We start from the raw sequence: 14047 nt of genomic DNA on the forward strand, positions 1-14047 counted from the left end.
ACAACATTTGGCAATTATTGCTGAAGTGAAAAAAAGTTTTAAAAAATTTACTTAAAAATGTTAGAATTTTATGTATATTGTTACGAAAAATGCACACAAAAAAAACGTTACGAAAAATAACTATTTTCAATTTTTTATGAAATATATACTTTTCAAAAACACATTTTACTCTAAAACTGCAAGAAAATCAAAGCCATAAATCTAAAAAAAAGTTCCAGTTTTCCAGATTTGAGCTTTATATCTCAAAAAATTAGCTTTCAGTAAGATTTTGTTTGGCCCCAATGACCCGTTTTCACTAGATGAAATTCATCTCCCATTCATTTGCATTTATTTTTTGACCGCAAGGAACACAAGTGTGACTATTTATTTTTCTTCTTCATTTTTTTATATGTCCATGATTTTCTTTTATGTTCACATACCAAAACCTTTACCAAGTTTCATACCATTCCAATGAAATAAAAAAAAAGAAAAAAGAAGAGCACCAGAGGGTTAAAATAATATCCTTTGTTTCAGGTTGTCACAGCTGCTCCACAAAAGTTTAAAATTGATATTTCACCTGTTGATGACGGGACCCCTCGCATTGTCACCAACCTGGGCTTGCACTGGCTGGAGTACATGGAAAATAAGGTCACTTTATTAACACAGTTTTGTATATATAATCACATAAGAGCTCAATTAATTCATGTGATCACTCAATGAGATGTTGATGTCTCAACTAACAGTACACTTCTGCCTCCTACTGGTTTTATATTCCATTAGTGCTCTATCGAAGTATTGGATAACATTTTGATGTAAAATTCTATTTTAGGCCACCAATCTGATTTCCAAGAAAGAGCTTCTCACTATTGATCCTGACACAGATGATGGACAGCTGACTTATGAAGTCACTACTGAAGCTAAACATGGCTACCTGGAGAGTAAACTCAATCCTGGCAAACCTATCACCTCTTTCACGCAAGGTATCATTGACACCTCCCAAAGCCAAGAGCACACTACAAAAAAAAAATAGCTAACACATAGACAGCCTCGTTCTAATCCTCAACAAATTAAATATGCAATTTACCCTGACTAAATTCCACTTAGAACCAACAAAACATCACACTGCTGCCCACGTCTCCCTAACCACTGTCTTTATGTTTGTTTTTCCTGTTTTGTGCAAAATCAAGTTGAAGCCTTCAACCATATTGTTCAATGACTTGTTTTCAAGATACTAGATAGAAACCATAGTTGGGGAGGAGAATGATCTTGTAATTGACACACCAAGACTGATTCATTTTGTACAAAAAAGTGTACAGGCTGACAAGCCTCAGTCTTGTAGTGTGCACTTGCTGTTACATACTAAATACGCCTGCATCAAATTCAGTTTTCAGAGCAATTGAAGTGGTAAAATGTTACCTTAATTTATTTTGTCTTGCAGCTGACATAAACCTAGGCCTTATCCGATACGTTCTGAGTGAGAACAGTGTTCAAGAGACCATGGACAACTTTAAGTTCCTTGTGAAGGACAGCAAACCCAACATTGTCAGTGATAATGTGTTCCACATCCAGTGGTCTCTTATCAGCTTTGAGCACAAGAGGTGCGTTTGCCTCGAATTTTGTTCTAGATCAAGTCTTCATCCAACCAACCTGTTTATTTCATGAATTAATGAAATTAATTGTCAGTAATGTGTTGTCTTCTGTCTTACAGCTACAATGTGAGTGAAAAAGATGGAACCGTGGCGGTCACAGTAAAGAGGACTGGTAATCTGAACCAGTATGCCATTGTGCTGTGTCGTACTGAGCAAGGCACTGCCACCTCCACCTCCAGCATGGGCTCTCGGGCCGGACAGCAGGACTATGTTGAGTATGCTGGACAGGTATGTTCTTTATTATTTCAAAGTATTACTAAATAATAATCAAATTCCCTTTGATTTGATAGATGGATTATTAGTCTAGAACATTCAGAAGCTGTTTAATGTTCTTCAGGTTCAGTTTGATGAGAGAGAAGACACCAAGGTGTGCACCATTGTTATCAACGATGACCAGGTCTTTGAGAACATTGAGAGCTTTAATGTGGAGCTGAGTATGCCAGTATACTCCCTTCTGGGGTCAGTGACCCGAGCTAAAGTCAATATCAATGACACGGAGGATGAACCCACCCTGCAGTTTGATAAGAAGACCTACCACGTCAATGAGAGCACAGGCTTTATCTTTGCTCCTATTGAGAGAAAGGGTCAGTGGAACCAATTCCCATGATATATCGGTGCCATATTGTTAAATGGCTTATCTTAGTTTTTTTTTGTTTTTTTGTTTATCTGTATCAGTCAGTATTGCATATATTATACATATTTGACAATTTGTGATTTTTTTTTTTTTTTACATTTTCCCCAATTTTCATATTTATATTTAGATTTCACTTCATTAAATAAATTAATAAATTAATGTAAATCTTTAAAATAACGAATTATTGATTATACACTGTTAAATGTCATTTTTAGCAAATCTCAAAATAAATATGCATTTTAATAATGTACATTTTAATATTATTATTCCCTAAATCCAATATTATAAATATTATTATAAATTATAAATATTATATTTGGCATTTGTCGACCATTTATTGACCTTAACATGAAAATAAATGGCTTATCAACCAGAGTTTATTTATTTATTTAGTATTGGCCATTTGTTTGTTATCAGCTTTAATATTAATTATTAATGATTAATAATTATTGGTTTATCGGCCAGAATTTTTATATTGTTCATTCTTTTTTTTAATATTTAACCTGGAGCATTCCTTTATCAATGTACAAATGGCTCAACTGAACTAGTAGTGTGCCCCTGCCGGCTGCCATTACATAATAAATACGCTTGCATCAAATTCTGCTCAAATATAATATTTATAATATTGTATCTATTGGATATTTTGACAATTTTGTATGTATTTGTCCACTCAAGTGCAGTAAGACGTGAAAGAGATCTCAATTCCGTATTGCACACTATATGAGAGGTGGCTTTCTGTGTGCACTTGCACTTGAATGTTTTAAAATCTATTTAAAATGCACACAAAGGAATCAATAAGAAGAATCGAAATTTAAATATTTTAACAAGTATCCAATTCCTGACCTTGAGTATCAGATTCCAGAATTGGAATCGATTTTCAATTCCAACCCTATTGTAAACACTACTGTAAATAATAGTGTATTGATGGAAGACTAAAAATAAGAAATTATCACCATCTTTTTAAAGTGGTCATCTTCATCATCATGGGTTATCTCTTGTCTTCGATCAGGTGACACCAGCAGTACAGTTTCAGCCCTCTGCTACACTGTGCCTAAGTCAGCACGGGGCAGCAGCCTTCACGCTCTCGAGTCCGGCTCTGACTATAAGACCCGTGGCATGAGCAGCGACAACAGAGTCATCTTTGGCCCAGGTGTGAGCATGTCCACCTGTGACGTAAAGCTGATTGATGACAGCGAGTATGAACTCTCTGAGGAGTTTCAGCTGGTGCTGTCGGATGCCTCAGATAATGCTCGGATGGGCGATGTCACCGTGGCTAAGGTCATCATAGACGGGCCAAATGATGCCTCCACTGTCTTCCTGGGCAACGGGACCTTCACCTTCAGTGAAGATGCAGGTTGGTTGAGATCATCTGTCGTAGGCAGTATCATGGGAGTCAGTTTTGTAAAATGTCCAATACAATACCTATGTAATATTCATAGTCTGAAATATCTTCCCACAGGCACCATTGAAATCCCTGTTCTGCGGCAGGGCAGTGACCTTTCCTCAGTAACCTCTGTGTGGTGTGCCACACGTCCCGCAGAACAAGATTCAGCAACCCCTGGCATTGACTACATCCCGAGTTCCAAAAAGGTGGAGTTTAAACCAGGCAAGACTGAGGAGGTAATAAAACTATACTGTTTTCACGTGTATTCTGACATACTGTAAGACGATTGGTATTTACTGGCCTTACTTCAATAAAATCAAGTAAGAACATTTTTTTTTTCTTGCGTAGACATGCAGTTTGACCATAATGGATGACATCCAGAACCCTACAATTGAAGGGAAAGAGTCCTTCATTGTGTTTCTTAGCTCTCCTAATGGAGCAGTCCTGACTGAACCATATGAAGCCTCTGTCTACATCACGGACACCACCCAAGACAGTGTGTTTACTTGTCCATTACAATGGTTATCACTGTGATTTAGCAACCATGTAACATCACATGCTTTCTTCTTACAGTACCTAGCATGCAGTTTGAGAAGCTGGCATATACCGTAAAGGAAAAAGACGGTGTCTTGCACATCCCCATTTTTAGGACAGGAGATCTGTCCTATAAGTCTTCCGTCCGGTGTTTCACACGTACAATGTCCGCCATGGTAATGGACGACTTTGAGGAGAGGAGAAATGCAGATGATTCTAGGATCACTTTCCAAAAAGGGGAGAAGGTACGATAAAATGTGTTTTGTCATTAATTCACGTATAATCACTTCAGCAAGCTTGACTTCAGCTGGTCAACACAGGTGGAACAAAGTTGTTTTATTATATGCTCTTGTTTTCATATGACCCCTGTATTGAAGTTTAGGGACAATAGTAGACAAATTTTTTTCTCTCTTGCTTCTGATTGGCAGGTGAAGAACTGTACCGTATTGATTCAAGATGACTCTGTGTTTGAGCCTGAAGAGGAGTTTCAGGTCCACCTTGGAAGCCCACAGGGTGACCACTGGATTGGAGCCATGATAGGAGTCGATGATATTGTGACTGTGAAAATCACAAATGATGAAGATGGTGAGTAGTTAATGTGTTGCTAGCAACAGGGTTCCATTCTCAGGGTGTATTTACAATGAATAGCTTGATTGCACTGTAAGTTGCTTTGCATAAATGTGTCTGCCAGATGCATAAATGTAAAAAAGTTCACGTCATGCTTTTCAGCACCTACAATTGAGTTTGAACAAGCCTCATACCAAGTTCGTGAGCCCCCTGGTCCAGATGGAATTGAGGTTTTGAATATCAAGGTTATTCGTAAAGGAGACCTTGACCGCACCTCCAAGATCCGATGCAGCACAAGGGATGGATCGGCCCAGTCAGGTGTAGACTACAACCCCAAGAGTCGAGTCCTTAAGTTCAGCCCTGGTAAGTCATTATTTATTTATTTATTTAGCAATTTTCATCCTTTTTTTTATTTTAAGGCTATACCTTAATTCTGTTATGTCCTCAGGTGTGGACCACTTCCTGTTTAAGGTAGAGATTCTGTCCAATGAGGACAGAGAGTGGCATGAGTCTTTCTCTTTGGTCCTGGGTCCAGACGATCCTGTTGAAGCTGTGCTTGGAGAGATTACCATGGCAACAGTCACAATCCTAGATCAGGAAGCTGCAGGAAGTCTCATCCTTCCAGCTCCACCCATTGTAAGAGATGTACAGTAGATGCTTGTGGTGCTGATATTTAGTATATCAAATTCTGAATACTTGTCAGTTCAATTAAAATGCTTAATTGAATTGCATCATATTAATTAGTCAAATTAATTACACACTTCCAATTCGATTTTTTTATTATTTTTAAGAAGTCTCTTACTTTCACCAAGGCTGCATTTATTTAATCAAAAAATACAGTAAAAAAAAAAGTAATATTGCTAAATGTAATTAATTTTTTCCCCAATTAAATATATTTTAAAATGCAATTTATTCCTGTGATGGTAAAGCTGAATTTTCAGCATCATTACTCCAGTCTTCAGCGTCACATGATCCTTTAGAAATCAGACTAATATGCTGATTTGATGCCCAAGAAACATTTCTTATTATTATCGTTGTTGAAAATGGATGTGCTGCTTAAAATTTTTGTGGAAACTATTATTCAATTTTTTTATTTTATTTTTTTTATTATTTTTGATTAAATGTAAAAGAAAAGCATTTACTTGAAATAGAAATATTTTGTAACATTGTAAACACATTTACTGTTACTTCTTCTGGTAATACATCTCTTTAATGCATTAATCTTTAATACATCTTCTGGTAATGCATTCTCTTTAATGCATCCTTCCTTGTAATTAAAAAAAAAAAAGATTGAACCTAAACGTTCAATAATTTTTTTCCCTCAAGTTTTTTGAGAAAAGTCTGGAAATGTAAGACATTTGCCTACAATATTGTGAAAGATAAGTAAATCACTGCATACTATAGATGTCACAAAAGTCACTTTAGAAATCATTATTTCAATATCATTGAATATTAATTTTTATTCTATTTAATTGTACTAATTTATTTATTTTTATTTGTCTTGATCCATAAATCTAATATTACAGCTGAGATCTCAGAAGTCTTGTTAAAGTTCATTTGTTTTCCTCACAGGTGGTGTCTCTGTCAGACTATGACTATGTCCAAGAGGTCACTAAAGAGGGCAGTAAGAAGTCTCCATCTCCTGGATATCCTCTGGTCTGTGTGACTCCCTGCGACCCCCATTACCCCAAATACTCAGTCATGAGAGAGCGCTGTGAGGAGGCAGGCATCAACCAGACCTCTGTCCACTTCAGCTGGGAGGTCGCAACTCCCACAGACACCAGCGGAGCACGGTCACCCTTTGAGACAGTGACAGATAACACACCTTACACCACAGTCAATCACATGGTTAGTCTGTTTACAATCGTTTGTCATAGATAGAATATTACAATTGTTTTAAATCTACTATAATTTAATTACCACAATCAGCCATGTGGTTTGCCATATTTAATATGCGTATGTTCATATGTAATATGATCTGGAAGATTTTCACTTTTTACAACTTTTAAGTTCCTGGGGTTAAATAAATGTTTTTGCTACACAGGTCCTGGACAGTATCTATTTCAGCAGACGCTTCCATGTGCGTTGTGTAGCTCAGGCCAGAGATAAATCCGGGCATCTGGGAACTCCACTGAGGAGCAACATTGTTACTATTGGCACTGAGGGGTCGATATGCCACACCCCTGTCACCACAGGAACCGCTCGAGGCTTCCAGGCTCAGTCCTTTATAGCCACTCTAAAATATCTGGATGTCAAACACAAAGAGCATCCAAACAGGTCAGGAGAGACTTTTTGTAAGCGAATGATTGAGTACAGACGTAGGAGTCTTTTAACGGGTTAACAGACAGATCCCAGTAGAATTTGAGGAACAGAAATTAAAAACAGTTTTCGATTGAAACCGCAGCTGTTAGGTTTGTAGAGCACTACATCGTTTTTGCCTCTGGGCAAAGCAAGATCAAAATTAAATTTATATGTTTGAAGAAACAGGAAAAAATAAATCTGTTAGACAACTGCAGATCCAAAACAATACATTTCCCAACCTATGTTCAGTATTTTAAAGAAGAAAATAGCACTTTATACAGTGTGTTTCTTTTTCTCCGAACAGGATTCATATCTCAGTGCAGATCCCTCATCAGGATGGAATGCTTCCATTGGTGTCCACCATGCCTCTGCATAACCTACACTTCCTGCTGTCCGAGTCTATTTACCGCCAGCAGCACGTCTGCTCAAACCTGGTCACACTTAAAGACCTACATGGCATCTCTGGTGAGAGTAGCTACATACTACAGCAGATCATATCAGAACAAAGCAGGCTCATCAGATACAAACCAGTCTTATATCCACCTTTTTTTAATGTAAGAACGGATGCAGACATCTTTAACTTGAATGTGCAAGGCTTCCAGTATCTGCTGCTTCCAATTATGTTATGCTGCTTGATGTTGCAAACTGGTAGCCCATAAATACCCTGGTTTGTAGTGCAATTAGTTTTACCATTTATTGCACTTTGGTATTCTAGTTATTTACTAATGAATCCAAAATCTTGCACATTCACAGGAAGTAGTTTACCTCTGTGTTGAAAATAATGTTAATATTCTACATGAATTAGTTGGCAAAATTGCCTTCTCTTTTTATGTGGAATTATTGGAATAATCTTAACAGAAGAATTCTTTAATATGGAATTAAATGTTAAATATAAGGACTTTAGAACATTGCTGATCAGACATTTTGGGAATGCAATCATATTTTTCAACTCTGAAAACACATAATTCTTCCCCAGAAACCGGTTTCTTAGATGACGTGTCGTATGACAGCATATCCCTGGGCCCTGGATATGACCGTCCATACCAATTCAGCCCCAGTGTTCGAGAACCCAGAACCATCCAGCTATACAAGCATCTCAATCTGAAGAGCTGCATATGGACATTTGATGCGTATTATGACATGACAGAGCTTATCGATGTATGTGGAGGATCAGTAACTGCTGACTTTCAGGTTCGTTTGAACACATGATTTGCATCCCATCACAAATTATGTATAAATATAATCCTGTCTATTCAAAATCTAATGTGGTAGATTTGGTCCATACAGCAATTCAAATGAGGGTGCGCTTGCATTTTTGCAGGTCAGAGACTCGGCTCAGTCGTTCCTGACGGTGCAGGTGCCGCTCTATGTGTCCTACATCTATGTGACGGCTCCTCGTGGATGGGCCTCTCTGGAGCACCACACAGAGATGGAGTTCTCCTTCTTCTATGACACAGTCTTATGGAGAACAGGTACAGTTAGTTTCATCACCAGACCCAAAGCCAATGGACAAACTCAGGCACAGTCTGTGTTGTATAACCTGCCGCCATCACCTAACTGTGTTCATGTTGCAGCTGATTTTGACTGATTGCTTATGAACGTTTCTTTACTCCAGGCATTCAGACAGACAGCGTGCTGTCAGCTAGATTACAAATCATTCGGATCTTCATTAGAGATGACGGACGACTGGTGATTGAGTTCAAAACCCATGCCAAGTTCAGAGGTCTGTGTTTTTAGCTATTTGTTCTCATTTCATTGTATTTGTGAACATAATCTGACCCCAAATTGTATTTGGACACAATTGGATATTTAAAAATGAATGAATGTCATTGCATTTGAGCAGGGTTTACCAAATGAGGGAACTGCGGGGGGTTTGTCGAATGTAAAATTGAAATAAATAAATAAATGGGGCTTTAAAATACAATTAAAATCATGAAATAGCTTAGTGTGACTATCAAATCAAATGCTGCGATTTATATAAATAAGTATATAGACTGTTGGGCTGTGTGTTTGTGTCAAAGAGTAAGAAGAAAGAGAAGAAACCTGCCTTTAAAAATGTGTATTGTAACTGAGCCGATGGAAACAGATGTAGATAGATAAACTGTGATAAAATAAACACTTAAATGTATATTTTGGATTTTTTTTCCCCATAAAGTCTCAGGGGGTACTTCAAGTAAATATGTTATGTCTAAGAGGCCATTCACACAGAACACACAGTGTTTTCCATTCCACTGCATTACTTTTCCATTGTTTTTCTAGACGGATGTGTTTTACCATTGCGCTCACGTCTTTTGCAGTGTCTCGTGCATGGTGCACCATTCCAAAAAGTTAAAACTAGTTCAGCTTTTAAAAAATGTATCACAAGAGCATGACTTTTTGTGTGTGTGTCTCTATGTAAACCGGCCCTAAGAGGTTCAACTGACAAAAAAGTATATTTTATTGCAAAGTTACCCTTGTAATAAAATATACCACATGGCGCTTTGAAGTGCAACATAAGTGTACAAATACGTTTTGGGGCCACTTTAATCCTTCCTTACTGGAATCTTGAGTGAGTAATAAAACTTTCATCTCCCTCTAGGTCAATTTGTCCCTGAACATCACACCCTCCCTGGACAGAAGTCTCATCTGATGGCTCCAGATCACTTGGGAGGCATTGAATTTGACCTGCAGCTGGTGTGGAGCGCACAGTCCTTTGATTCACCCTACCAGCTCTGGAGAGCCACAAGCTCCTACAGCAGGTGAGCGGCGTGAAGTCTAATGCTGTTACATCAGCAAAGCGTATCTATCTTAATTACACTGACCGTGTGCTTGCTTTTGTGCTGTAGGAAAGACTACTCTGGGGAGTACACAGTTTTCCTCATCCCCTGCACAGTACAGCCAACACAGGCATGGGTTGACTCTGGGGATAAGCCTCTTTCCTGCACGGCCCATGCTCCAGAGAAGTATGTTACCATGGAGCTTTTCCATTGATAACTCCTTTAGGACTCTTAAATGCCTTTTTGTGTTGGAGATGTTTTTTTTTCTGAGAAGAACCAGCAGGGTTGAAAGATATTGTAGTTGTCATCCACTTTTAGTGGTCCTGTTTTACTGGTTTCATCAGACGCAGACTGTTTGTGTGAGTCAACAAGAGTATTCAACAACATGCAAGGGCTTGTAACTCTCTCTTTCAATCGATAGATTCCTGCTGCCCATCGCCTTCCAGCAGACCAACCGCCCTGTTCCTGTAGTATACTCACTGAATACTGAGTTCCAGCTTTGTAATAACGAGAAAGTCTTTCTAATGGATCCTGCTCTCGCGGACATGTCCGTGGCTGAGATGGACTACAAAGGAGCCTTTTCGATGGGTAAAATTTGCAAATGAATGAAAACAGAGGGTTTCTGCCACCTTTATGCTTTCCTTCATTCATTGTTTGATATTACACAGGTCAAACGCTTTATGGTAGAGTACTGTGGAATCCTGACCAGAACCTTAATTCAGCCTACAAGCTGCAGCTGGAGAAAGTATATTTGTGTACTGGGCGGGATGGCTACGTGCCCTTCTTCGACCCCACAGGCACCCTGTATAATGAAGGCCCTCAGTATGGCTGCATTCAACCGAACAAGCACCTCAAACACAGGTTCCTGCTTCTGGTAGGTGTCTATTGTAACAAGCCCAGACCAGTTTCACCAGTCTAACAAGATTCACTTGGTGTGGTTATGTTTTAACTGAAATACTTTTTTTAGATGGAAATGTTCAAATGGTATTTTAAAGATCAAACTCTTTTTGTATAACTTGGAACTAACCCAAACCCAACTAACCCAGATGCCAACCATATACATAACATGTATAATTTAAATTACTGTATATTATATATTATACTGTGTGTTATATGTTACAGTGGAGAAGATGCTCTCTATGGCTGCTTTTATTTTAAATACAGAAAAATCTGTAATATGGTGAAATATTATTACAATTTAAAATAACTGTTTTCTATTTAATATATTTGAAAATGTAATTTATTCCTGTGATGGCAAAGCTAAATTTTCAGCATCATTAGCCCATTTTACATACATTTATTCAAATGGCAGATGCTTTTATCCAAAGCGACTTACAAGTGAGGAATACAACAAGCGAGTCGTCAAGACGAGGCAAATAGACACAAGAAGTGCTCACAATACAAGTTTTAGGCAGTGCTCAGAGTATCATACGCTACAATAGAGAGGAATTAAAGGAAGTGAAAGGATAGGAATAAGAAAGAAGTTTTTTTTTTTTTTTTAAAGGTCACATGATCCTTCAGAAATCATTCTAATATGCTGATTTGCTGCTTAAGAAACATTTCCTACATGTCCTATCATTATCAATGTTGAAAACAGTCGTGCTGCTTAATATTTTAATATTTAATATTTCAGTGATGCATTTTTTTTCAAGATTCTTTGATGAATAGAAAGTTTGATGAATGGAAAGCATAAGAACAGCATTTATATGAAACAAAAATCTTTTGTAACAATGTCTTTACTGACATTTTTGATCAATTTAATGCATCCTTGTTGAATAAAAATAAAAATTTCTTAAAATTGTACTGACCCCAAACTTTTGAGCAGTGAAGTACATTATTTTATCTTAAAGATTCCACTCAGAAAAACAATTGGCCAAGACAAACATGGCAACAACATATTAACACTCAGATATATAGCGTTGCCATAGGTGATAAGTGAATATCAGAATGAAGTATTCCAGAGAGCCATGTAATAATTGTAAATAATGTATCACACAGGACCGGAAGCAGCCTGATGTTTGCGACCGCTACTTCCACGATGTTCCCTTTGAGGCCAACTTTGCATCTGACATTCCTGATCTCCAGGCCTTGTCTGCGATGCCAGGTGTAGACGGCTTCACAATGAAGGTTGATGCCCTTTATAAGGTCAGTGGCTGCAAGATTCTCCCAAAAAGTCAAGATGTTAAACAGACATTTGAAACATACTGGAAATCTTGGCAAATGTCAGAGCCAAAGCTATTCATTTGTACCCTTCAGGGAAATGCCTTAATCTGTTTGTTTAGGAAAAGATGCCAGGCTAACAGTCTGCCATGACTATAGGAAATTTGACTAAAGGACAAGAGCTTTTTTTATTGCATTTATAAAAAATCCTATTTGGTGCATTTGCTCTTCTTTAGGTTGAGGCTGGGCACCAATGGTACCTCCAGGTCATCTACGTCATTGGACCCGAGTCCATATCTGCTCCCAGAATCCAACGCTCAGTCACCTATGAGCTCAAGCGGAGTCGGCGAGACCTGGTGGACCGTTCAGGTCGCCTAATGCTGGATGAATCCCTGATCTACGACAATGAAGGTGACCAGGTAAAGAATGGCACCAACATGAAGACCTTGAAGCTTGAGGTGGAACCATCAGGCACCTTCAATCCACAAATGGGGGGATCCATTGGGGGTGGCGTGGCAGCCTTCGTCCTACTTTTCTTGGTCCTTCTAGCCTTCTGTCTCATGGTCAGGAAGTGCCGCAGGGTTGTAAAAAAGAGGCCTGAGAAGGTGGTGGAGGATTATCCTCTGAACACGAAGGTGGAGGTGTGCATAGAACGTCTGGAGAAAAACCTCAACAGCAAGCACTGCTCTGTGAGAAACGTCAACGTCCTCAACAAGAACCCCGAGACCTACAAGCTCAATGGGGTCAAGGTCAAACAGGTCAATTTGGAGGTCAAACTCCACAACAACCTGAATGACGGCACTGAAGTCTGACCTTCTAAAGTATTTAATGAGAAAAAAAGAAAAATTTTCTATGAATATTTGTAATAATGACATATGATGTTAATGTATTTTTGTATGACCATGAGGAGAAAAGGGAAAGTATGCTTGCCAGCTATGCAGTGTAAATCATTTCACAACTGAGCTACCTCAAACATAATTGAACAACGCATAATGGTGTCATCTTATGTTTCCAATCTCAGTTTCAAATCATTGCTCTGTATGAGGCTCATACAGTGGCTCGGTGGTAGCTCAGCCACTTTGTTTAAATGAAAGGAGAGTTTTATATCGCTGCACCTGCTATTTTATCATATCTGTAAAAACACATGAAAGTATTAAAGGAAGGATGAGTGCCAATGCTTTGGACCGGGTGAGTGATGTAAATACGTTTATTAAGTGCAATTATTGGATGACATGGTCGTCCCTGTATTTTGATCTGGTTTTGATGCTCTGCCTCATTGTGTAATTTACTTTTGGCCTGATCACCGGTGTGCCATGCTGATATTTGTCAAGTGCGATTTATTTAATTCCAAATCTGAATAGACTGCCCAAAGTGATGCTTTGTTAGTTTTGTGTAAACCTTCGGTACTTGCAGACAAGAAACCAAGTGTTTCGATTATCTGTATGATTATATAAATCATAGATTTGATAACCACTATTGATTTGCTGACTCCATTAAAATGCTGTAGCATCTATTATTTTACAACACTGGACAACAAAATGTATTTTTGTTTTATATGACTGCTGTCTGTACTGATATAACCAAACACTACCAAAAATCTTCACTTTCTTTTTTAAGATTATTCACCTCATGTTATCTTGGATTATTTAGTCTTGTATTAATGTCACATCATGTATTAAGTAAGGCACATGTATTTGATTTTATTTACTGTATAGTTTGTACAAAAAAATTTTAATTTTGTATTAAGTCATCTGACATCACATGGTGCTAATTTGATCAAGAATATCCAGAATCTTTAAAGCACTGGGTGTAGTGTGGGAAATGCTATGATTTTTATTTCATGGTGAGTTTTGTCTCTCTCTTTCTCTCTCTGTTTCTTCCCCTGCATTTGTGGTTTTGTTAAGTTTTGTCCATTACTAAGTGTCTAAGTGAGTGCCTATCAGACAAAGGAAATTTTTGGTGATATCAGTTTTTTGGTGCTATCATTTATGGTGAAAACATGATGCCTGTACTTGTGCCTTTTTAGCAATAAAATAAATGAATAAACCTATTCCTAAAGTGTGTCACACTTTTCATCATATCA

At 38.0% G+C, this 14047-nt stretch overlaps 1 protein-coding gene across 2 annotated transcripts in view; it reads left to right on the plus strand.

Annotated features, from left to right (window-relative positions):
• The window catches only part of fras1 (Fraser extracellular matrix complex subunit 1), a 131573-nt gene extending 117559 nt beyond the window's left edge, over window positions 1–14014 (plus strand). For both annotated transcript variants that reach the window (XM_048188165.1, XM_048188166.1), the window contains 24 exons: window positions 514–627; window positions 809–959; window positions 1418–1577; window positions 1688–1856; window positions 1966–2212; window positions 3272–3616; window positions 3722–3882; window positions 3995–4142; window positions 4220–4425; window positions 4609–4765; window positions 4910–5110; window positions 5196–5383; window positions 6320–6595; window positions 6792–7024; window positions 7353–7513; window positions 8025–8239; window positions 8370–8520; window positions 8664–8771; window positions 9627–9786; window positions 9874–9990; window positions 10226–10392; window positions 10473–10678; window positions 11803–11949; window positions 12201–14014. In XM_048188165.1, the coding sequence (XP_048044122.1) occupies window positions 514–627; window positions 809–959; window positions 1418–1577; window positions 1688–1856; window positions 1966–2212; window positions 3272–3616; window positions 3722–3882; window positions 3995–4142; window positions 4220–4425; window positions 4609–4765; window positions 4910–5110; window positions 5196–5383; window positions 6320–6595; window positions 6792–7024; window positions 7353–7513; window positions 8025–8239; window positions 8370–8520; window positions 8664–8771; window positions 9627–9786; window positions 9874–9990; window positions 10226–10392; window positions 10473–10678; window positions 11803–11949; window positions 12201–12776 (4764 nt within the window). In that variant the 3' untranslated portion in view covers window positions 12777–14014. The remainder of the gene's footprint in view (window positions 1–513; window positions 628–808; window positions 960–1417; window positions 1578–1687; window positions 1857–1965; window positions 2213–3271; window positions 3617–3721; window positions 3883–3994; window positions 4143–4219; window positions 4426–4608; window positions 4766–4909; window positions 5111–5195; window positions 5384–6319; window positions 6596–6791; window positions 7025–7352; window positions 7514–8024; window positions 8240–8369; window positions 8521–8663; window positions 8772–9626; window positions 9787–9873; window positions 9991–10225; window positions 10393–10472; window positions 10679–11802; window positions 11950–12200) is intronic.
• Window positions 14015–14047: the final 33 nt, after the last annotated feature.

The sequence above is a fragment of the Megalobrama amblycephala genome, linkage group LG4, assembly GCF_018812025.1.
Source record: "Megalobrama amblycephala isolate DHTTF-2021 linkage group LG4, ASM1881202v1, whole genome shotgun sequence".
Taxonomy (NCBI): domain Eukaryota; kingdom Metazoa; phylum Chordata; class Actinopteri; order Cypriniformes; family Xenocyprididae; genus Megalobrama; species Megalobrama amblycephala.